The sequence below is a fragment of the Dermacentor albipictus genome, chromosome 7 (assembly GCF_038994185.2).
Source record: "Dermacentor albipictus isolate Rhodes 1998 colony chromosome 7, USDA_Dalb.pri_finalv2, whole genome shotgun sequence".
Lineage (NCBI taxonomy): Eukaryota > Metazoa > Arthropoda > Arachnida > Ixodida > Ixodidae > Dermacentor > Dermacentor albipictus.
Window position 1 is genome coordinate 130,910,560 of NC_091827.1, and position 25,493 is coordinate 130,936,052.

The window sequence follows — 25,493 nt, forward strand, 5'->3', positions numbered from 1 at the left end:
GCTTCTCCCCGGCGTCTCCCTGCGTGTCATCTCCGTCTCCCTTGCGCACCAGCCTTTTTCTTCTGGTCTGGCCGATTTGGCATTCTCGGATTGGCTGCCTGACGCCCCGTGGTCTTTTCTGATTGGTTGCTTTTCTTCTTTTTGTTGTTTCATGCGCCGCGCGTTCTCGTGCCCGACGCTCTTCGGCGTCGTTGTTTTCCTTCTTCCACCTCGGCGCGCGTGCACTCAGTGTCGTCTGCTCCTGACCGTCCCGCTCACCACACCATGTCGCGCACCACACATCACATAGTGCAACGCATGCATTATGCAGAGGTTGTGGGTTTGCATCCCACCGCAAGTTATCTTTTTGTCCACTTTCATTTGCTTTTTCGTCTTTACTTTCTACATTTCAATTTCATCATCATCATCAGCCTGGTTATGCCCACTGCAGGGCAAAGGCCTCTCCCATACTTCTCCAACTATCCTGGTCATGTACTAATTGTGGCCATGTTGTCCCTGCAAACTTCTTAATCTCATCTGCCCACCTAACTTTCTGCCGCCTCCTACTCTGCTTCCCTTCCCTTGGAATCCAGTCCGTAACCCTTAATGACCATCGGTTATCTTCCCTCCTCATTACATGTCCTGCTCATGCCCATTTCTTTTTCTTGATTTCAACTAAGATGTCATTAACTCGCGTTTGTTCCCTCACCCAATTTGCTCTTTTCTTATCCCTTAACGTTACACCCATCATTCTTCTTTCCATAGCTCGTTGCGTCGTCCTCAATTTAAGTAGAACCCTTTTCGTAAGCCTCCAGGTTTCTGCCCCGTAGGTGAGTTTTGGTAACATACAGATTGTCGTACATTTTTCTCTTGGGGGATAATGGCAACCTGCCGTTCATGATCTCAGAATGCCTGCCAAACGCACCCCAGCCCATTCCTATTCTTCTGATTATTTCCGTCTCGTGATCCGGATCCGCAGCCACTACCTGCCCTAAGTAGATGTATTCCCTTACCACTTCCAGTGCCTCGCTACCTATTGTAAATTGCTGTTCTCTTCCGAGACTGTTAAGCATTACTTTAGTTCTTTGCAGATTAAGCTTTAGACCCACACTTCTGCTTTGCCTCTCCAGGTCAGTGAGCATGCATTGCAATTGGTCCCCTGAGTTACTAAGCAAGGCAATATCATTATCATATAATATAATATCATCATGTGCAAGCCTGGCACAGAGAAATCAAGAAAATAAATATGAGTCTTAAAGACTGCCTGAAGTTAACACATAAATTAAGGGAAAAATGGCAGTCTGCTTGGAACAATGAAGTTAACAACAAGCTACAGTTGTTAAACCCATGTTAGGTGAATGGAAACCTTGCACACACCAGGAACATTTCAAAGAAGCGATTCTATGCTGCCTTCGTATAGGACACACGTACTACTTACACACAACGTCATACTAACAAAGCAAGACAAGACCCATTGTGAAACATGTGGAGACGAACTTACAATAAACCACATCATATTTTCAGGCAAGAAACTGAGGAAAAATTGTTTTATTCAATTTTACAATGAACACACTCTATTTCACCCAGCTTTGCCTTTAGGCAAAGATGCATTTGTTAGGTCATATGTTTTTAAATTTTTAAGGGAAGCAGGTGTTCTGCTAAACCTCTTTCTCATTGTATGCTTCGCTACATATTGTGGTGCACCTCATCCACCTTCTCATCTCCGAGGAGGAGGCCGAGCTCTGTATCTAATTTGTTGGGACCCTCGGTGCCCTTGCCCAGACAAGGACTCGCTGAGGTGACCCAATTTTGGAACGAATTTAGAACTTGTGTTTGGTACATGGTAGCCTTAGCTGCTTATGTGCCATTAAACTGAACAACAGCATTGTTTCACAATGTCCTTGCAGAGTCTGAGCGTAGCCTGATCCAATGGAGCACCGAGGACCTGCTGTCACAGCTGCCGCTGCCTCCAGGTGGTGCGGCTTCCATAGCTCTCCAGGTGCACGGCCAGGCACCTTTCCTTGTTCCAGGTGTGGGTGCGCACAGTATTAAATTCTTTCATGCTCTATCGAAGGAGCTCCTCAAGAGAACCGTGGGCTTTACATAGCAGTACAGTAGGTGACCGATCTTTCGGACTTGATAGATATTCGGCACTTCATAAATGCACCATTAGGGTTCCCATAGAGCTAATGCATTTTCATGACTGATTTTTCGGACAACATAAAGCCAGAAGTTCGATTTGCCACGACGGACCAGCTCTATGAGTCGCGGAGGACGCCATTTTAAATCTTGAGCCACCTGACTAGCTTCGGATCAGGTGTGGATTGGCTCGATCGGTAGAGTCATTTGATTAGCAAGTATAAGGGGCGTCCAAATCCATGCCGCAAGGCTGATACCTGTTGTAAGAAATGCCGATCTTAAAGGCCATGCTTTTGCGTGTAGCCTGTGGCGGAAGCGATTTTGAGAGCCGGTAACCTGTCATGCACGGCCAACCTATGAACACCAGGTGATGCTCACGATAACCACCATCAGTTTTGCCTCGGTGTTGTAGGTGGTGTCACGTACGTTTTCATCCAGTAGTGATCTGCCAGCCTTTACCCAGTACAGTGCAAAATTGAAGTCATTGCTTGCTATCACTAGCCGCCCCACAACATATCATTGCTATTTCAGTGTGTTGCAACTTCATTCAGCGCAATCCCGACGTGTTTTTGATGCCATGACCCCAGCTCTTCACCCGCCTCCGTCGAGTATGTCGAAGAAGCATGGAAAATATTCGTCCATGATGCTAAACTAGAAGGCCGCAATTATCAGGCTTATCAAGCAAGGACAGACCCAAGTCGACGTCGCGAAGGAGTTTGATATCTCCAAACAGACATTGTCTGATTACGTGAAAAACAGAGAATAGATTCTTGTCTGCAGTTGACCAGTCGCACTGAAAAACTACAAGAAATGACCGGAAAGGACAACATCCGAAGCTTGAAGAGACCCTGCAGCTGTGGTTAAAAGGAGTCCTGACAAAGAACCTCCCTGTTTCGGGCAACGTGCCGAAGCAGAAAGCTGAGATGCTCTCTTTAAAAATGGGCATTCAGGACTCCAAGTTCACCGATGGGTGGATCCGTGGGTTTAGGAAAAGGCACAGAGTCTCTTTTTAAGAAAGTTTTTTAGGAGAGCGATGACGTGGATCAGTCTACTGTCACCGATTACTGTATGAGTAAGTTGAAGGCCCTGATACAAGAGTATGTTTCTGCAGACATTTTTAATTGGTACGAGACAGGCCTATTCTTCAAAATGCTGCCGGGCCATTCACTTGCTTTTACTAATGAGGCCTGCACTGGTGGGAAGCATAGTAAGGAGAGGGTAACTGTCATGGTCAGGGCAAATGTGGTTGGCACCAAGAAGCTAGCGTTAGGGAAGGCGAAAAGCCTGCATTGCTTTAAAGGTGCGAAGAACCCGCTTGTGTGGTACAGCAGCAATACAAAGGCCTGGATTACACAAAGCTTGTTTGAAGATTACATCCGCCGTCTTGACTGGATGTTTGAGTGCCAGAAGAGACGGGCGGTAATAGTCTTAGACAACTGCGGGGAACACGGCGCCATAAACAACCGGGTCATTCCACGCCAAATCAACCAACATTTTTTCGGCCATCACAGATATGGCTGCAAAAATTTCCACATGTTTGTTGGAGTTCAAAACTCATCCTCCACATTTATTTTTCTTTGCCAAATATTTTGTAGAATTTTGACAATTTGTTTTTCCTGCCAAGCTGAGCTAGATGGCATCAATCAACATTTTTTCTCAAAGACACTCCGTATGATCCACTCCTTCAAATTGCTTTATGGCAACCTAAAGACGCGATGTGACTGCAAAAATTGCCAATTTTATAAATATTTGAATACTTCGATTGGTTTTGGCCCTAGCAAAAGCATCTAAAATTGCAAAGTTTGCGTTTTCTTCTCGGAACGTAGAAAATCCTAGAGGTCACATATAACATATATACTGGTAGCCCAGTTAACATAGTACAGCTGAAAAATATTTAAAGTAATGAAGATTTAGCAGTTCGCATGGAAAAAAATGTAAAGTTTAATTTTTTGCAAAAAACTCCATATTCAAGGTAAAAGAAAGTGCCTTGGTGGTCGGCCTAAAAATATATGCATTATATCATTAGATAGTTCTGTATGTCTACTATGCATGTGAGAAGTTATAAAAAGGTAGTATTTTTTAAACGTAAGAAATGATTTTTTGAATTTTTGTGTCAGCACCGGCTTTTTTCCGACACGAGTCAAGCTAGGTAGAGCACTGATTCGGGTGCTCCGCGGCCCAGGCTTGCTGGCCTGGGATCCAGACGACAAAGCAAGCATCGTCTGCAACGCAGACGAAAGGGAGACGGTGTGATCATCTGCATTTCATTGCGAACAGACGCACGCTTCAGTGCAATGCGGCTTGTGCTTGGTGTGTGCCAGGTAAACCATCCTCCAATTTCACATGGAACTTAATTTCCCCAGAGAGTCCTGCACATTTGAAAGGTATGTTTCATACATTCATAAATTGAAATATTTACACATAAGTATAAACTAAAGGCAGAAAGAGTGCTCGCCTCCTTCACGCAAAGCATTATAAATAAAATCTGGCCCTGAAATCGGTGAATTAATTTTCTACTTTCAGATGATTACCTTTTGCCCTGCTCGCTGGGACCCAGAGACTGTCATAAGACGACACAAGTGAAAAACACCTTCCTAATTAGAACTAACAGCCTAGATGAACGTGAACTTAATCTTCTGGTATTGTGTGCAAAAAAGCGACAAGGACAGTTTAGAGACAGTATGTGCACACCATTATTGTGTCTATATTAAGAAGTTCATGACACTATGTGCATCAAAGATGTGCTCGGACCCTTTCTCCGTCCATGGGTCAAACCATCAGGGTACGTGGGTCATATCTCTGGGCCTCGCTACAGCAGTGTCTCCCTTGAGGCTGGTTCCTGGTGAGAGACTGTCCACAATGTAAAGTCAGGTGTTTCCGAATGCGGGCGCAGTTAGATGCATCCAATAAGAGCTTGGTAGATTGTGAAGCAATAGGCGAGTCTACATTTGAAGGGTATGCATCCACCTCAACAAACTGTGCTGCACCACGAGATGGGACTGGGAGGACCTCGAGCAGAAAACGGAAGCGCCATGAGGAAGAAGTGGCTGTCGCAGGTGGCACCTTGCCCAATGATAATAATAGTAAGGATGCTCAAGTGCAAGGCGTAGCCTATGAAATGGCACCAACCACCGTACTTGCGGAAGACTATAAAAAGCTTCTTGGAGACATGAGAGATTGATTCCTACGAGAAAGAAAACCGTTGAAAGAAATTTCTGTTCTGGCATTGGCACCCCGTTCATGGTCCCGAAAAAAAGTTGCTGAGTGCTTTGGTGCATCGGAAAGTCAAGTTCGCATTGCTATGAAAATTAGGCAACAGGGAGGAATTTTGTGCTCTCGTATATCAAAGTTAAGTAGACCACTAGACGAGAGAACAATAAAGTTACAATAAAGAAGCATAATAAAGTTCTATGAGGATGAATATACATCCAGCTGTCTTCCAGGCAAGAAAGATGTCCTCCGATGTCAAGCAAAAAAGATTGCTGCAAATGAACCTTAAGGAAGCGCACAAGGAATGGAAGAAAAGTAACACAGAGCTCAAGTGCAGCTTTTCTAAGTTCGCCTCAGCACAATGCGTTCGCGGGCTAGTTAGTGTGAATCCATAAATACTTTGTTTAGTGCAAAAACAACAGACACAAGAAAGATGACAGGACAAGGCGCTAAATTCGCCTATCTGAGGCCACGCCACTGTTTACTTGCCAGTGCTCCGGGAACGCACTCCGTTTGCGTTTGCATTTACCACCAAATTATAAAATTGATGCTGCAGTCCTTGGGCATTTTACAAACAACCAAATCGCTCCTTCAGATGACTGTGTGTGAGATTACGAATGAGTGCTGTATGACCATTATATGCAGCAATTGCCCAGGAGATTAGTCGCTCAAATCGCTGATTTTGAGCTCTCCTGCACTGAACCGAGATTTGGCAGCAAGTATTTTTGTACGTCAGTGGGCTAGCGGAGTGCCCTGCCAATTGGAAACAATCTTGTTTACCCATAATGACTTCGTAGACTGTCTCCTTGAGATGATAAGCGACTTAAAATCGCATCACTTTGTCAGCAAGCTCCACGCTCGGCACCTACGCAATTTGAAGACCGCTCTCACGCCTGCAGAAGCCATAGTTATAATAAATTTGTCTGAAAACTACAGCTTTCTCATTCAGAGCGCCCCACAGTCAATATACTGGGACAACTCTCAAGCAGCAGTACACCCGCTTGTAGTCTACTCTCGCGTGACGGACTCTTCTGATGAACCACGTGTGCAGTCGTATGTAGGGATATCCGACTGCCACGACCATACAACTGCCACTGCTTCGACATTTCAGCAGCTGCTGATGGAGTAGACATGCTGCAGGTAGAACATGTGCACTACTTTTTGGATGGGGCTGCTTCGCACTATAAGAACAAAAAAAATTTTGCAAACCTGTGCTACCACAAGGAAGATTTTACTTTGGATGCTATGTGGCATTTTTTTGCTACATCACACGGAAAAAGTGCCTGTGATGGGGTGGGCGGCACCCTGAAACGATTGGCTGCCAAGGCAAGCCTACAAAGGCCTTTCTCAAGGAAGATTTTGACACCGTTTGAGCTGTACGACTGGGCACGTAAAAGCCTTTTACTTATAAAACCAATTTGGGTGCCGGAGAGTGCAATATCTAAGCGGGAGGTAGAACTGCCATCCAGGTTCTCGAATGCTATGCGCATTAACGGGACCAGGTCATTACGTTATTTTCAGCCGACGTCATTTTTTCAACTAAAAGTTGCATTAACATCTTCGTCGAAGACAAGAAATGTTAAAGCTGTTCGACAGCCGGCACCTGCTCGGCTATAGAAGTGATACGGGCTATGTTCAGGCTAATGTATTCAAACGCGGTTCACATTAAATTTTCGTAGCCATGGAAAAAAGGTCAGGGATACAGCATTGGAAATTGCTTGTCTTGGTTTGCATAGAATAAAAAAGCCACAAGCTCCTTGCTGAATGGTTTCTTTGGCTCACTTTGTTGCCACTATGTCTTTGCAGAATTGCTACGCTTCATATATGTACACTGTTTACGTGATCCACGTACTGAAAATTTAAAAAAAATATTCATTGCGGTTAAAAAATAATACCTTTTTATAACTTCTCACATGCATAGTAGACACATAGGGCTATCAAATGAAATGATGCATATATTTTTAGGCCGACCACCAAGGCACTTTTTTTACCTTGAATATGGAGTTTTTTGCAAAAAAAAATGGAACATTACAATTTTTTTCTCTGGGAACCGCTAAACCTTCGATACTTTAAATATTTTTCAGCTGTTCTATGTTAACTGGGCTACCAGTATATATGTTATATGTGATTTTCAGGTTTTTCTACGTTCCGAGAAAAACACTCAAACTTTGCAATTTTACACTCTTTTGCTAGGGCCAGAACCAATCAAAGTATTCAAATATTTATAAAATTGGCAATTTTCGCAGTCACATTGCATCTTTGCGTTGCCATAAACGCAATTTGAAGGAGTGGATCATACAGTGTGTCTTTGAGAAAAAATGTTGATTGATGCCGTCTAGCTCAGCTTGGCAGGAAAAACAAATTGTCGTCAAAATTCTACAAAATTTTTGGCAAGGAAAAATAAATGTGGAGGATGAGTTTTGAACTCCAACAAACATGTGGAAATTTTTGCTGGTATATCTCTGATGGTCGAAAAAACGTTTGTTGATTTGGCGTGGAATGACCCAACCTTTAAGCTATTCGACTTGAATTCTCGCCATCAAATACAATGAGTGTGCTCCATCTGACGGACCAAGTGGTCACTAATGACCTGAAGGTGCCCTACCGGGCTTGTTTATTTGGCCACACACTTACATGCTTTGATAATGGGAAGACATACTCTGTTAACCTGTTCTCGGCACGTGGCATGCTAGCGGATGCCTGGAAGGCTGTTCAGCCTTCGGTAATTGCAAATTGTTTTAGGCATGGTGGATTTTGCAACTATGAAGAGCCCGTGGCCGGAGAGGCAAACGGCACCGCTGAAGGCATCGACACCGGTGAGCAGCTGATTGCCGACGTGTGCAGCAGTGGGATGGATCTTACCATTTTCCCGCTGCTGTTACTTTTCACAAGTTTCCCATGATCAACAACAACACAGAGTTGTGCGCAGAACTTTCTGACGACAGAATTATGTACCAGGTGACCGTATCACCGCAAAATAACTCAGACTCCCGCAATGACACATCTGACCAGCCGCAACGCAAGACGCTGTTCTGTTGATTGTTGTCTAGTGTGTATGACGAGAACATGATGCCTGCACAGATGCAAGCAAACATCGTTACAAGCAGCAGGAATTTAAAACAATGGACCATCCGTGACTTTTTCAGTCCAGTTTAGCTGAAATAAAGTTTGGTTTTGCAACTCACGGATTTTTCGGACTGTTCTCTTATTCGAACTATTTGTTGGTCCCCTCCAGGTCCAAAAAATTGGTTGGCTACTATACTTCCTAATAACATTGTAACAGTTCAAGGGACCCTGGTTCACTTATTATTGAGAAATGCATTTGAGGTTAAAATAGTCAACTTCAAAAATGCTTTGTCGTAAAAAGTACTTCAGTGCATTAAGAAGAAATGGAATTATTGGCTGTCAAATTTCGTGTATGATCGCCTTTGCAGCACTACTTTTCCAATGCCTTGCACTCCGAAGACTGCGGCGGAGGAAGGTGTGCGCACATCACTCCACTAGTGAACGTGGCACACAGTTCATACTTGATTTTGAATTCTCACGTAGATGCCACTATTTCCAATTCTGGCACCTATGACACAGTGAATGCATTTCTTCCCAGTGAGTCGCACTGTGCTCAGCGAGCAGACTCATCGCTGCATCCCGCGGTGGCCACAATATGTAAACTCCCTAGTGGACCGTACATGTAACTGTATGTGCAGAATTTGCCTTGTACATGACGGGGCTTGAGTGCGTGCTTGCGCTCATATGCTCCTGCCTGGCCATGCTGCATGTTGTGGACTGGCTTTGTCATGCACTAGCTTGACCGATGAGTATAGCTACATCCAACTTGCATATTTTGAAGCGCTATCAATAGCTCAATACAAAGCAAAGTCTGCCAGGATGTTTAGCCGTGAGTGGCCAGGAGTGAGCGTGCGCTGGCAAGCATGCATGTTGTCGGATCATAAGTCTCGCATGGTTCGAGGCTAGTTTAGTGTTCAATATATAATTGATATGAGCAAAACCTGATGGCTTTGCCACTGATAAGCGGGGTGGCCAAACTTTCATTCCTATACAGACAGCCATGTTCGAGCATGAGCAGACAATAGTTGGCTTCTTCTGGAAGTATGTAAGTCTTACCAAAATTTGAAAGCAGGCTTTCGCTTACTTCATCCTATTAAATAAGCTAGGTCAATAAATATATACACTAACAGTAGGCAAAAGTGCGCTGATCCAAACACCCTTCGTGATTAGTGGCAGCTATTGGCCAATAGTAGCTGCATGGGGGAATGTGCTATATTATGAAATCAAGCATCTCAGTAAAGTGTGAGGAGAAGGTTGGTTGAAAAGGGAGCATTTGAGATGACTTCGTGCTCTGCTTGCAAGCTCCATGCACTGCACACGACTGCAAGGTTTTGCAGAGACGTTCACAGCAGCAGTTGCTATCTGCGAACTGTTTCTTCACCAAGCCTTTAGGGGTGGCTCCTTTCAGTAATGAAACCCAAAGGTTCAACCAAAGATAACACTTCGCAGTTGATGTGGACCTAAATAGACCTTTAACTACTTTTGCTGAAAATTACCATGGCCATTGACTACTGAATTGCAAAGATGATTGCCAAAACATCCATTGAACTTGTATGCATGTCAATGACAATCTCAAGTTATTTGTATAAGCCATTGCCATAAAACAACTTAGCAAGGTGTTTGTAGCGTCGAGTAACAACACAGAATATGTAATAGCACACACATAAACTTGCCCCTTTCTTAGCCACTTGCGTTCCTCCATATCACGGCTCCCTCCTTAGTGTTCTTGACATCTGTGTAAAAGATGGGCTGTCTTTACCTACAAGAGTGGTGAGCACATAACTGCTCAGCAACATCTTCTAGTCTTACTGTAGATCTGCTGTCCTTGTCTCATTCACTTAGTCGAAGGGCCTGGAACTCACTGTTAGTCACTGACTGACTCCTTAGCTGGTCAGGTAATAATGCTTGGCAACTAGCTAGGCTTGTGCGAATATCAATTTTTTGGTACAAAGCAAAGTCGAGGTGAATATTAATTTGTTCTGAATGAATTCAATGCAGATAATTTATGTAGTTTCATGATATGCATCAAAGCAGCAAGTGCTAGATGTTGACAAATCTAAAAAAAAAGAAAAATGGTTCTTTAGTTTGCAATTCTAGAGTTGAAATTGTTTCTTTCTTTACAAGTAATTAGTCTATTTTCGAAAGGCTATTATTCAGAAGATATTTTCATGTACATGTGCTAGTTGAACGTTTTTTACAATGCCAGCAGCGCAGAAAACTTGTTTACAGGCTTTCACTTAGTGTTGCGCTTCAATCTACCTAAATGTTGGAGGATGGTTGAGGCCACCATTCTGCATTCGCTCATCGCACATTGTCGTGGTGCTGTGTAACTGTGTGATGACAGCAGTTTAAGCTGTGTTGTGTGCAAATTCAACTCGGTGCTTTTCCTCAACACTTGACCTTCTCTCCAGAGAAGCACATGGGCAAACTCAGTTAAGGCATGCCCTCTGATGCTGTGACCCTCATCGTAGCCCATGATCTTGGGACCACTGAACAGCAGACTTCCTCCGGTGGCTTGGCCATTAGGCCTAACCAGTCCTGCTTTGCCACGTGTTGGCAACCCAAGTTATGCTTTAGGGTCAACGCTGATCTGTTCGAAGCAGCTGCGCAGCTCTCAGGAAGCCGACACACTATGTCACCAGTGGAACAGAATATAGGAGATAAACTTCAATGGCGTCAACTTCCCAGCTGCCATTTTTAAAGACCACGCATGCAGATCATGTCAACACCTTTAGATGTCCGGTAGTGGTGCTGCAGGACTGATGTGGGAACAATTGTGCAGAAATCATTTGGCAGTTGTAAACTAATTTCTTTTCTTTGGATTATCTTGGCTATGAGCCTTGTTATAACTCGTTAAACATTGTCCTGTTGCTCGCTGAAACAGAAACTGTCACTGGTATGAGATTTATATTTGTTTCAGGTACTTTGAAAACTTGAGTCCTGATATTCTAGCCGAATATCAAATAGCATGTGAAAATAATAAATATTTGCAGAAGCCTACTGGCCAAGCATTTGGACAAGCCCAACAAAAAATAAATGTGTATCATCCCACATTAAACATTCTAACAGTCATGCTTTCTTGGTTGTGTGACACCTCAAAGTGTAGGTTTGGGTGTAGATGGCTGAGCACAGTGCATTGCCAATCAGCAGTTCTGCTGGGCTGTCAGTGTGAGTGCTGTGCCATGAGAAACCGCGCATGTCCACTAAGCATTTCAGTAATGTGGAAAGCTGGGCAAGTTGGTGACTAATCATCATGCCGTGTGGGTAATTAAGGAAAGAAGCAAAAAAGGAGAGACCCAGACATCACATTTTTTGAAGCCAGAAATGCAGCCTTGTTGGTGTGCCATCTCCCTTTGTGCCTCCAATCAAAACTCGCCGGAGCAGATAGGCATGAGTTTTGAACTTACGTTGCTACGAGCCACCAGAAGTGTGTGCTGCTGATGCGTGTCAGAACAAAGCCTATGAAACTTCTGTAACAATTTTAGTGTAGAAGACGCACTCCTGTGCTTTTCCGTCACACGTTGAAGACAACGACAAAGACCCATGCCTTGATTATTTGAATGTCTTTGTTACTGGCTGAAACTCACAGTCATTGACCCTAAACACAACTTTCAAGCTTACACACCATGCTCCAAAGTCAGCTTGTCCCACAAACAGAATGTGCTTTGAGAAAGACACGGGCCAAGAAATATACTATCACTTTTCAGAGGCCATGACCAGCAGCAAGTGCTTCAGCAGCACGGTTGCTATGGCATGTTAAAATTTGGGGTACCAGTCCCTGTGCTCCTTACGTCTGGCCACTTATGTTCGGCTCACTCGGGACCCGACCTTGAAGGTTCAGAGGGACTTCCAGGCTCTCCTGGCAGACGTGTTCTACTTCGTAGCTCCTGAGAAGAAGTCTCTGTATATTAAGCTTCTCTGTCATAACGGTGCTGCACCTGCACTTTATGGCTTGCCGAAAGTTCACCAGCCTAAATGTCCCCCTGCATCCAATCGTTGACTACACCAGCTCCCGTCTCTACAAATTGTCTGGATACCTGTGCCAGCTCCTGTCTCCACTTATCAGGAAGAGCTCCATGCATGTGAGCAACTCCTGCAACTTTACTAAAAAAGTTTGTGACATATCTCTAGATGACAATGAAGTGTTGGTTTCTTTTGACGTGGCGTCGCTGTTTACCACCATTCCGACTGACATGACTGTGGAAGCATGCACTCCTACTCTAGCATCCGACAGGACTTTGCCAGACAGGTCACTTATTGACATTCCTGACCTCAAGAGGCTCGTCTGCTTTCGCCTTGGAACCATGTACTTCTGCTTCAACAAGGTCTTCTACAGGCAAGTTCATATTAGGGCAATCGGTGCCTCCATCTCTGTTACTACTGGCAATCTTACGATGGAGTGGTTGGTAAGTCATGCTCTCGCGTCCTTCAGTCCTAGGCCAAAAGTTTTTCTGCGCTATGTGGACGACTGTTTTTTTGTTATTCGGCACAGCACTTTGCCTTCGTTCACTGCACACCTGAACAGTCAGGAAAAGGCCATCCAATGTACAGTTGCGATGGAGGTCGACAGCAGAGCCCCATTTTTGGACGTGGTTGTCACCAGAGATGATGGATCGCTCTCATTTAATGTACTATACCGTAAGGATACTCACACTGGCCACTATCTGAACTTTCAATCCGTTCATCCTGACACTCACTAAAGGTCGGTTGCTGCCTATCTGTTCAACCGTGCGAACTGCATTTGTACTACAGCAAGACGTCGTTCCATCGACTTGGACCGCGTGCAAGGCAATCTCTCGGCAAGCGGCTATACCACGTCTTTTTGAGTGCTGTGGAACGCCGCCTGTCCAATTCAGTTCAACCGGCTAACCCCCGACCAAGAAACTGTGCTGCTATACCCTACGTTCCATGGATAAGCGAAACCTTGTTTCGTGTTCTGCGCAGTTATGATGTTAAGGTGTCACATGTGCCCGTGTGTAAGCTGAGGCAAGCATTCGTGGGCGGTAAGGACAGACTTCCAAGAGAATCGCTTCCTGGCGTAGTCTACAAGATACCCTGTGCAGGTTGTGACTAGGCATACATTGATGAATTGGGCAACTTTAGACAGAGGCTGAGGCAGCATCAGAACAGTGTTGAAAAGAAATGAACAGTTTTGAATGCCCTTGCCGAGCACATGAATGCAACGAGCCACAAAATTCACTGGGAACGCTCGAGAATTATCGGCCAAGGAAGAAAATGGCTGTGGCTTAGCTAAGGTTAAGCCCAGGATGCGAAGCATACTAGCCTTTATTTTAACGCGACAGCTTTAAGGAGCTCGTGTCGCAGAAAAGCCGGTGTCGTCGGCGGCGTGGGCCGTGAGCGATAAGCCCCAGCAGGCACTTCATGAATAAAAAACAACTTGCAAGATGGGCTGGGTGGGAATCGAACCAAGGTCTCCGGAGTGTGAGACGGACGCGTTACCAGTGAGCCACGAGTTTTTTTTTTCTTTATTTCCTCGTTACAGAAATGCCGTGCGAATACATTGTTAAAAAGAGAATCAGCTTAGCTTATGCTGACTCTCTGAAATTAAAATCGCTTGAATTTAGCCAACTCATCGAACAGCGGCAACCAATCGGGCGGTTCTTTCTGGGCTTTGTACACTTCACGCATGTAGACGACACTTTCAATAAAGTTTTCTCGCACAGAATGCGCATTCACATCAGCATGACATACCGACATTCTTGTGGACCATATACTATGGAGGCTCAGCAGCATAATAAGGTCATATGGAATATCGTTATTGCCTGTGTCTAAGTATCTGATACCACGTGGGGTTATTGGTAATGCTTTCTTTAATGTCCGTTGTAAGATGTCCCAATGAAAAAATGGATCTCAACAATCAATGAAGACGTGATCGACAGTCTCTGGTATTTTACACATTATACAATTGGTGGTCCACGGCACATATATTCCCTTGTCGGCCAGCCAAGTCTTTACAGGGAAGGTATTTGTGTGGAGTTTGAAGAAGAATGATTTTAACGATGGTTTCACAGGCATTCTTTTGACCCTTTTGAGGACATCATCGCCTGAACCTCCATAGTATGCTAACCTATACATTGTAACTGGCATTAATGAGTCTATCATATCATGGTACAATTTCTTTCTTTTGACGGAACTTAAATATTCTAGCGAGGATCGAACACTAAGCATACGGAAAGATAACACTACTTCCTGAAGGAAACCTTTCACTGGAGGGGATTCAACATTCGAACACGAAACAAGGAAGTCAGGTAACAGATTACCTAATCGCACTTGTGTCATGGTGCGCAAAAATGGATCACTGTGGTTCCGCAAGAACATAAACTGAGATACAATCTGGCGTACAAATAGGTGTGACAGTCCAAGACCACCGCTGCGAACTGATCTGAACAGATTAGAGCGGCTGCAGCGTTCCCAAGTTGAGTTCCAAATGAACACAGCGAACACTCGATGCAGTTTCTGTACATTCACTCGCGACATGAATAGCGCTTGTAGTATGTACCATATTTTTGCAACCAGAAAAATTTTGCACACAGTGGAGCGTGCGAACATTGAGAGATTGCGCCCTTGCCATGCCAGCGCTTTTTCCTTCGCTGTCTGTGTTTCCTGTTCCCAGAACTGCTTACTGTCTTTGTAATGTTCAAGCGGTACGCCAAGATATTTCACAGGCATGGTCACCCACTGTATGTTTGCGAAACTGCGTGGTTTGCTTTGCCACGCGCCATGCCAAAAGCCGATGCACTTATCCCAGTTTATGGCACTACCTGTTTTTTCACAATAAGTTTTCGCCAGAGTTACCACTTCGCTGACACTGTCATAGTCATCGCAAAACACTGCTAAATCGTCTGCGTAGGAAAGCACTTTCACCTCACTTTGCTCTAATGTGAAACCTCTTATTCTCTCGTTCTCTTTAATGGCTAAGCAAAAAGGCTCTAGGTATATTGCGAAATGCAATGACGAAATTGGGCACCCCTGTTTCAGAGATGAGCAGACATTGACACTTCTCGTGAGACTCTTGTTAATAATCAGCCGTGTGCTGCAGTCTGTGTACACCATTTTTAAGCCATCTATAATCACTGATCCTATGTTCGTGTATTCTAAAATCTCGAAGAGAATATCATGAGCCACACGGTCAAATGCCTTCTCCAGGTCTAGCTGAAACATTGCAACTTTACCCTCGAAAGCATCGACGCATTCTAGAATGCTCCTGGCGACGTGTACATTGGTAGTTATTGTGCGCCCTTTAATCCCACACGTTTGGTGGGTTCCAACTAAAAGTTTTATTACGCTCTGTAACCTTTTCGCCAGTATTTTCATAAAAATTTTATAGTCAGTGTTCGCAAGGCTAATGGGGCGGTACGTTGCAACGGACAAGCGCTTTACAGGATCGTCAGATTTTGGTATCAGGACCATCTGAGCTGTTCGGAATGACGCGGGTATTCGGTTGTTTTTGTAGGACTGCACTAAAAATTTCTTCATAATTAGTGCTATTTCTGTTTTAAATGTTTTGTAGAAAGCTGCGCTTAATCCATCCGGCCCAGGTGACCTTCCTGAGCCTAGTTCTTCTATAGCAGCTTCAACTTCACGCACAGTTATAGACGTTTCGAGGCCTTGTTTAACGTTTTCTTCCAATCGTGGCATAAAGTGTAGGAAGTGGCTTATGAAGCCACCCAGATCAGTTTTTCTTTCGCCAAACAAGTCTCCATAGTGTTCAACAAAGGCGCGTTCAATGGTCCTGCGGTCACTCGTTACTTCGTCATTGTAGCTTATCTGTTTTATATCACTGCGGCGAGCGTAAGCTTTCTCGTCACTTAGCGCACGCTTATTCGGTGTTTCCCCTTGCCACAATCTTTCTGCGCGGGATCTTATCATGGCACCACGGTACTTCTCTGTGTCGATGATTTCTAACTGGCTTTTAACTTTCTTGATTTCCTTCATGACTTGGCCAGGTTCTGTGCTTTCTACATTAAGTAGAAAGTCGAGTTTACTCCTCAGGGCTTTTTCTTTCCGTTTTTCTTCTTCTTTCAGTTTAGTTGCCCTTTCTATAGCACTCATCTCCAATTCATTTTTAAAATCTTCCCACATGGTGACTACATATTTATCTTCAGCTACAATCAATCGTCCAAGTATTTCTTTAATGTCATTTACGAAACAGTCATCGTTGAGTAGCTTATCGTTAAATTTCCACAAATCCCACAAGAAGTTTGTTTTTCGTTCTTTTGTTCCTATTGTGAAGGCAACCAAACTGTGGTCACTAAAAGAGACTTGCTTGTTCTCGTACGTTTTACATAACGGCACCAGTTCCAGTGACACATAAGCTCTATCTAGCCGAGCATGGCTAAGTCATTGAAAATGAGTAAAACGCGGAACACTGTGATCGTACAACACATAGCCGACGTCTTCCAGGTTGTATTCACTGACAAGATTGTTGAATAGCAGTGCACTACGATCATTCAGCGGCAGTTTTTTCACGCGATCCTCCGGAAAACAAACACAGTTGAAATCGCCAAGTAAAACCAAAAGCTTATCGTTCTTTAAATAATCCTCAACTCGTTCAAAAAAAAAAAAGACTGTCTCTCGCTCTCTCTATTAGGGGCGTAAATACAGATAACTCGCCATAAAACTTCATTCAAGGTAAAATCGACAACAACCAGGCGTCCCGTTTCACACACTGTGACTGCTTCTACACTTATATTTAGGCTATTGCGCAAAAAAAAATCGCAGCCCCCCGATGTGCCGGCCGCGTGACAGACGCATACATTGTAACGGGGAACGAATTGTTGCACCATGCGATCCGCTTGCTCTTGACTCGCTATCTTGGTTTCCTGAACTGCGATTATGTCGAGATCGTTCTCCAGAAAGATACGACTCAATTGGTATTTCCGCCGCCTCGTGCTTAGTCCTCGGACATTTAGCGTGGCAATACGAATCGCGGTGTTAATTGCGGCCTCCATTATGAGCAAGAACAATCGGGTTGCATAGCGCTTACCTTGAGCGACCCATATGCACTATGCATAAAGTGGTATCCTCTATTCTGTAGTACATGGCTCCGCCAGTCAAGCTGGCGGTATCACACATAGTGGCCATATCTATGTTGCACTACCCGAAACGAAGCCGCTACGGGGGCGGCCCCGTCTCGGGTCTCCGCTCGACTTGGACGTTGGGCCTCGGCTTGAAAGGCGTACGTCGCAGCTGAGCCGCCTTTGTTGGTGGTTCGCTGCTTGTCGTTGCTCCAGAGGTCCCGGTTACGCCGCTCGTTTCCTCGTGTGCCTGCTTCGCAGGCATGCTAGTGGCTGCTGGCATGTCGACGTCAGTCGTAGCAGACGCCTCCGCACACGTAGTGGCAGGCGACGACTTCGAGGGGACTTCCCTCTGTTCTGTAGCGAAACTCTGATTTTCAGGCGCTCCGTTTTCAGTCTTTTTCGAGTATCAGCCTCGTCGTTGGTTTTCTTGTCTGGGCACAAGTTTTTGGGGTGGAGAGACTGCTTCTGTGTGACCGCGTTGCCAACCTTGTCGCTCTTAACCGAAGAAATATCTTCAACTTCAGCCTCATCCATGAGTAGTTCAGATACTTCTTCTCTTCTCGTTGGTCCTGCGACGACGGCGTATGTCTTGACGCACTGAGATCGTTCACGGCCGAAGCGGCGACAGACCTCACAGCGTGGAACTCGACAGTCCCGGCGAATATGACCGGTTGTATGGCACCGCAGGCAAAGAGGGGCGCGGCCCGGAATGACGGCAAGGACGAGCTCCCCTGCTATGCGTAGCTGGCGCGGAATATCGTCGACTGTAGTACCTGCCTTAAGCTGCAGGGTCACCGACCGCGTCGTTGAGCCCTTGTCCAAAATCCCTTGAACACGCCACCGTTCTTTCGCCGCGTCCGTAACCGTTCCGTATGGGGCAAGAGCTTGTCTGATGTCTTCATCTGACACGTTTGGCAGCATCCAGTGTAACTTCAAGCGCACGCCTTGATTGGTGGGGTCAACGACAATACAGCGCCGTTCTTTGACAATGATGCTTCGGATAGCAAGCAGTTTCTTTGCGGCTTCAGTCGTCTTCATCGTGACCGCCCACACGTGATTCATCTGATACGCCCCCAAAGCAACTACTTCGGGGAGCAGTTCCAGACGAACCAGAGCGTCACGGAAATCCTCAACCTTGTACGGTCTTCCACGGACGTCCGCGTGTAAAAAAACAGTATTAATTAGGACGATTCGACCGGTCGGCAAGTGCGGCAAAATCACCTGATAATTCTCGTCTTCAAAAACAGCATTCCTGTTACCGCGGCCGTTCGCGGCCGCCAACGCCGCTCCGTCGGAGCACATGATAGTTCACTGCGGTGCCCGGAAGTGGAATCCACTGAGCCACGAGTTCGATGCTTCAAAGCGGTACAAAAGCGCCTCTAGTGAATGCGGTGTTGCCTTAGAAACGAGCTGTTTCTAAGGCTCAGGCGTGCGTCGCTTGCTCAGGCGCACATTTCGTTGTCGCGCCAAACGCTGCGTTGCTCGACGCTCACCGCGTCCGATGCGGGGCGCGTAGTCGCTGCGCCGTAGCCCATTGTCTTACACCCCTTGGCGGGTCGACAGGAACGCTGTCGCGTTCCACTCTTGAAGGCGAAGCTTAAGCGTCCGCGCTTTGCAGCTGTTATGACGTCATATGGTAGCTGCGCGGCCGCGCGCGGCGCAGCAAGGAAGAGCATGGTTGTGCGGCTAGTATGCTTCGCATAAAACCTGACATCGTGGCTGTATCCAGCTGGAATCACTGGAGATACAGAAAACATGTCACACACTCAATCGAAATGACGAAATCCCCCCCCCCCGTCATACACACGGTGCTTACGTCACGTTCTGAAGTGTACAAGGTCATTCAAAATATGTGCGAACACAGCAATGCGGGGCCGCGCTCCGCGGAGCGTCGGCACATCCGGCGCAGTCGCGCATCGAAACAATGTGGCGCAGGCGCATAGTAGATTGGAGGCAGTGCTTCGTATCGTCTGCTACAGCGTGTTTGCTGAGAAGCGCATCTAACTGTGTGCATGCAGCGCCCAGATGGCATTGTGGCATTTTACTGATTGCAGCGCGTTGTTGGTTCCGCATACGGCAAGTCAGCATGTGCGTTCGCAGTGCAGCGTTCTCAGTTAAATGCAGGTGTTGTTTCAAATTTCTCAGCTCTAGTCTGGATTGGTTTATGCTGTTAAATGTCCTAAAGCAACTCGTGCTATGGGAGATGTCGACGTAGTAGAGGGATCTGGATCATTTCGACCCTCGGCGATTTTTATCATGCATGGATATAACGCATTAAATGACAGTCTTTCCTTTGGCCTCCATCAAAACAGGGCCGCAGTGGCCGAGATCGAACTTGGTTCCCCCGACTCTGAAGTAAGGTGCTCCCCACAGAGACATTCTTAGCACTTGACCGCTCTCTGCAGACAGCGTGGGGTAACGGAGCACAGCTTTGTTTCCTGTGCGTCCTTCCTAAGTTGAATAAGATGCTATACAGCAAGAGCTGCTAAACCGTGTGCACGGAGTTGGCTTCAACCTTGCTCTTCTTGGTCCATGATCAGCCTAGGGCGAAAGAGCCCGCGGATTGCTTGATAGTACTTGGAATTTTGCATTAGAAATGAAAGAAATCACCGAACCTTGCACGATTTTTTAAAAGGTATCAAGGTAAGTTTGTACAATCGTGTGACGTTTTCTTTCCTCCAGATATCCTTACTTGCACCATTAATAAGGCTGAACAACAATGTATTTGGTTGGAAGCTCATGCCATAAGTCAAAGGACCCTGATCGTAGCACTGGAATGCCTTATTAGAATTATTTCTTCTCTGTTGCCGCGCCACTCACGTGTTTTTCGTGTCTCCGCTGACGCTTTCTGCCGGCATCACTTTCTTTGAATGTGGTGTACCGTAGCGTAACACCAAGGAAACAGCCCTATGTAACCGCGAGGAAAGGGCCTAATCAGGAACAAATATTTATTGCAGGAAGCGCATTTGCTATAGGCTTCCAGTCGAAAAGTCTCAGGTGGTGACGGTGGCAATAAATGGAATGCAGCGCTTGGGCTCTATGCCAGTTAAATTCTCCTTGCAGCAGGATACTTGGGGCCAGAGACCTCATAATAAATGGCTCTAAGAATGAAAGCGACAAAATGAAGCATTTGAACCTAGGTTGATTGAAGGCTTTAGCTGGAATCACATTCAAGATCGGCACACAGAATTCATTCACAACAGAAAAATCTGAGACGAAATAATTAACTTTAAAATTTCAATGTCTCTGCGGCCATTGTTGTTGTCAAACATAAAAAGCTTATTTCATTTACTGTTGTGGTTGCTCATGGCACACGGCCCACTGCTATATACTGTTAGCTGTTTTATTTTCGCCCTTTCACAGTCAAGTTCATCGCGTCGAAAAGAAGTATTTTTTTTTAGTTCTCAACAACAAAATTGCTTTGTTTTGCGGATTAAAATACCAGCTGCTAATATTTTGCGGAGAGATGAAAATGTACAAAATATATGGAACTCCCAAATACCAAGAATTAAGTAAACACTCGAAAGAGAGTGAAATGAGTTGCAATTCCAAAGAAGCTCATTACACACCGTATTACAAAAACGATGCTCTCTCTTTCTTGGCAGAATATTGCTGCATAAAAATGTAAATGCCGAAAAACCCTACTCGCAACCCTACTCTGCATAGTGAACTAAGGCTCCCGCTCAAGGATTGCACCGGTTCCCTTTGACTTTCTGCTGCCATCTTTCTTTTTCACTTAGTTTACCCTGAACCCTACTCAGTGTGTCCCGAAATATTATTTACCACTTTCCTCATGAGACAGAAAGCGCTCCTACATGCCTAATACTCTCAGAAAAATGTGCGCATTCAGTTTGTACACAGTTGCGTGCATAGCGCGTCAAAAGTTTAGATTGTATCTTGCTATAGACACTGAAGGTGTTGGTGCTCCTCTACAGACATATTACACATGGTACGAATACAGTACGCATTTAAAAATCGCCAACATGACGAAACAAGCAACCATTTATCAGAATCGACAACTGGCGGGAAAATTACAACCTCGCACATCAGGTATCCTTTTATGGACGAAAAAGTTTGACATCAAGATAAAGCATCTAATTGAGAACGCAAAACTGATTGTAGGAAATAAAATTCATTATCCACCCAGTCTGTTAAGGGTTTGCTCAGGCATGGAGTTTTATTTTCTCGTATGTGGTGCTCTTCAACGAGTTCCGTAAATGAAGGTCAGTAGCAGGTCGGTTTGCCTCCTGCGTTTATGACGGCTTTCATCCTGTTCTGTAGGGACCTGTATAGGGACGTACAAAGGCTCACATTGGACCTCAGCCGCTCCCACTCCTCTTGAACAACAATCCATAGTGCGTCCGCTGAGAGGGCGTGCAGCTGTCGGCCGGTCATAGCGCTCTTCATGATGCCGCAAACATTCTCAATAACATTTAGGTCAGGGGACTGAGCAGGCCATTCCAGCACTGCGATGTTGCGGAGCTCAAGAAATGCAGCAACTCCTTTCGATTTGTATATTGGGGAGTTATCATGCTGCAGAATGAAGTCGCTGTCCGGAAAGGGTCCTCCTAGAAGGTACGGGAAGAACATAACGTCCAGGATTGAGCAGTAGGCCTCTCCATTGAAGCGGCTCTCTAGGTGAACCAGGGATCACAGGCCTTCGGCAGTCACAGCACCCCAAACATTCACAGCGGACCGGCCGCTGGCAGCGACGTGCTGCATGTACTCAGGCATACACCTACAGAAAACGAAAACAAATTGTTAGCCTTGGTAAAAAATGCAGGTGCAACCGGCAAACTAGACGGAACAAAAATATCAATTACTATTTTTAGGATTGTCTAGTGGTCATTACCGGGCCACCTAACACATTCATACAAAAATTGCGAAGGAGGCCATTCTTTTAAGAATTTAATTGTTTTGAGAGATCGTCAAATATTCCGAGACTCAGGCAAAGCATGATTCCTACGTATGCCACAGTGTAAAAATTGGCTCTCTATCAGCACCTATTTCTTTATGAATGAATGAATGAATGAATGAATTACCTTTAGTTCCGTCATAATGGGGCCTCACGGTCGGGGCGCAGCAATTAGGGGGGGTGCCTCCCAGCCAGCTCTCAGCACCGTAGACTGTCGAGACAGTCTTGTAGTAAGCTGTTTCTACCTGACGGATGATGAGTCTGTGCTGATCCGTGTCGTGGCTCCAGATCGGCTCTTCCCAGGTGGCAAGGTCTGGGACGTTTTGTGATTTAGCCCCAAGAGAATCCTGACACTCCCAAATTAAGTATTTTCCGAAGTCATTCTGTGGCAGCTACTGCAGAGCTCAGGTTCCCCAGTGTCTTCACCATGCAGTATAGAGTACGGAAAGAATCTGTTGACCTGAAGCCTCCTCCAGGCCCTGCACTACTTTGGAGTGAGTGACCTATCCGGAAGTGAAAGTGTTCTCCTATCCAGTCTAGGTGTTTCGGTTATTTCTTCATACGTCATGAGAGGGTCTTTATTCCCACTCAGGGGCACTTCCTGAGCAACTCGGATGTATAATTCTCGAGCGAGGCTGTGAACAGCCTCATTCCCCGGAATGCCCTCATGAGCACAGGCACCCACGTGAGGGAGACCTCTCAGCTTGAGGAGTATCTTCTTAGTAATTTGCCGCTTGACTGGAGACCACCCCCTTACAAAGTCGTGAGCAGCTGCCTCACTGTCAGACAAGATGATCTTGGCTTTGGTACTGACACACGCTAGTGCAATAGCAGCCTCTTTTGCCACTAACGTATCCCTAATATTATATGATGTTACAGTCACTTTCTCCCCATTCCCATATTGATGAACAAGATGTTCTCCACGATTGAAATGTACGCGCCAGCTTATAACATTCAATGTTAATTGATTTCAATCGTAACTGACACAAACTCTGAAACTCCTTTATGGTTGCAGCTTTCTTCACTGATTATAGCTGTGCCGTTATTTTAGAGAATTTCTTCATTTTTGTCTAAGTTTAACATGACATTTTGCTTGTACGCGCTTTACAAAACTACAGTTGTCAGGCCACTGCAAAAATTATTCTTGATACTTGTTAGAACAAGCATATTAACGTTTAAATAATAACAGTAAATACTAGTGTCTAAAATGATCCTTCATTTTAGGATAAAATTGCTTAAATGATTACACTTACCGGCAGTTTTCAGGCCGCCAGATTCGCTGACGCTGGTCCCACGTGGTCGTGAAAACAGATTCGTCAGTAAACACGACCTTTCCCCCCAGGGCTCCTCTGTCCATTGCTCATTGATCCCGGGCAAATGCCAGACGCGTCTCCTTGTTCTTCTCCCTCACAAGTGGCTTCTGTGCAGCTATTCTTGGCTTGAGGCCAGCCATGTGCAGGCGACGCTTCACTGTTGCGTTCGACACACCCAGAAGCCTGACAGTGTTCTTAATTTCAGTCGCAGTGGCAGTGGGCTTGTCGATAGCGGCCGCAATGATGTTCAGTCGTCTGTCATGACATGACGTTCATGTCTTCATTGGTGACTTTGGGATGGCCTGTCCGCAGATGATCTTTGATTCTTCGCTCCTTTCGATATGCCCGAACGATCCGGTTCACGGTCGAAAGTGGCCAATTTGTTTGCATTGATATTCTCCTCTGAGAGTATGCTTGTAGGCTTAGCTCTACAATTCGCCATCTTTCGCTTTCTAGAACATGAGACATCGCTTGCTCTCCCAAGATTCGGCGAAAAATGACACACCTCTCGACTGTTACGCCGCTTTTATTGCTGAGGCAGCATAAGAAATAAGCAAGAAAAGAAAAAAGTGACAGCACTACTGTTAAAACTGATAGCTTGACGTTTGTCAGCCGATGAACATAAAGAATGTGCTGTGGATCATGCTTTCACAAATCATCCGAGAATCATTCACTAGTACAGAGCAGTCGCTTAGCTTGGTGCTTATTTGCTGCAGCTTATCAGCCGCGCCAGAGGATAAGAGATTGCCATGCCCAAGCTAGCTCCCTCTGCCAGTTGATACCCTTTTATATGACTGGACAACGCGATGCAGTCAGTAAAATGCGACAATGCCATCTCGGCGTGTCTGGGCGCTGCCAGCACACAGTTAGGTGTGCTTTCCAGCAAAGCAAGCACGATTCGCTTCCGCGCTGTAGCACGAAGCACCGCCTCCAGTCTCCTGTGCGCCTGCGCCACATTGTTTTGATGCGCGACCGCGCCGGATGCGCTCACACTCAGTGGAGCACGGCCATGCTTCGCCGCGTTCTCACATGTATTTTGAACAACCCTGTACATAAGCTTCCGTGAACCTATTGTGAACAAGGCTTCCATAGGGAAGCCAAAACGTCCTTTAGATTTGTTCCTTTTAGTACTTCTTTTGGTCGGTGTCTGTCGTTTTATTGCTTCAATGTCCAAAATAGTGTCGCAATAGTTTCTTAGTCCTCGTCGGTGTATCAGAGTCCAAACACAAATACGGTCGCCGGACTGGCACTCGACGTAGCGTCGTCGGAGGTTGTAGTGTCGGCTGTCGATACACTGCTGGTTCTTGATCCGTAGGCGGGCGAGCTGTCGGACTTCTTCAGCGCGCTGGAGATAGGTGGTGATGTAAAGATTCTCTTCATTGGTGGCGTGTGGCAGCATGGCGTCGAGAGTCGCCATCGGGTACTTTCCGTAAACCACCTTGAACGGCGTGATCTGTGTTGTTTCTTGCACCACCGTGTTGTAAGCTAAGGTTACGTACGGCAGGACGTACGGCAGGTGTAACGTTAAGGGATAAGAAAAGGGCAGATTGGGTCAGGGAACAAACGCGAGTTAATGACATCTTAGTTGAAATCAAGAAAAAGAAATGGGCATGGGCAGGACATGTAATGAGGAGGGAAGATAACCGATGGTCATTAAGGGTTACGGACTGGATCCCAAGGGAAGGGAAGCGTAGCAGGGGGCGGCAGAAAGTTAGGTGGGCGGATGAGATTAAGAAGTTTGCGGGGACGGCGTGGCCACAATTAGTACATGACCGGGGTTGTTGGAGAAATATGGGAGAGGCCTTTGCCCTGCAGTGGGCGTAACCAGGC

General features: G+C 45.7%; 2 protein-coding genes across 5 annotated transcripts in view; one reads left to right on the forward strand and one right to left on the reverse strand.

The window, feature by feature from the left end:
* Positions 1–25,493, forward strand: part of brun (trafficking protein particle complex subunit brun) — a 663,235-nt gene that overhangs the window by 419,259 nt on the left and 218,483 nt on the right. For 3 of the 4 annotated variants that reach the window (XM_070522710.1, XM_070522707.1, XM_070522709.1), the window contains one exon: positions 1,887–2,015. In XM_070522710.1, coding sequence (XP_070378811.1) covers positions 1,887–2,015 — 129 coding nt within the window. The remainder of the gene's footprint in view (positions 1–1,886; positions 2,016–25,493) is intronic. The other variant, XM_070522708.1, reaches the window with a different exon arrangement.
* Positions 17,658–18,737, reverse strand: LOC139047469 (uncharacterized). Its single transcript, XM_070521277.1, has one exon. It carries the CDS (start codon positions 18,735–18,737, stop codon positions 17,658–17,660), a length of 1,080 nt encoding a protein of 359 aa, XP_070377378.1.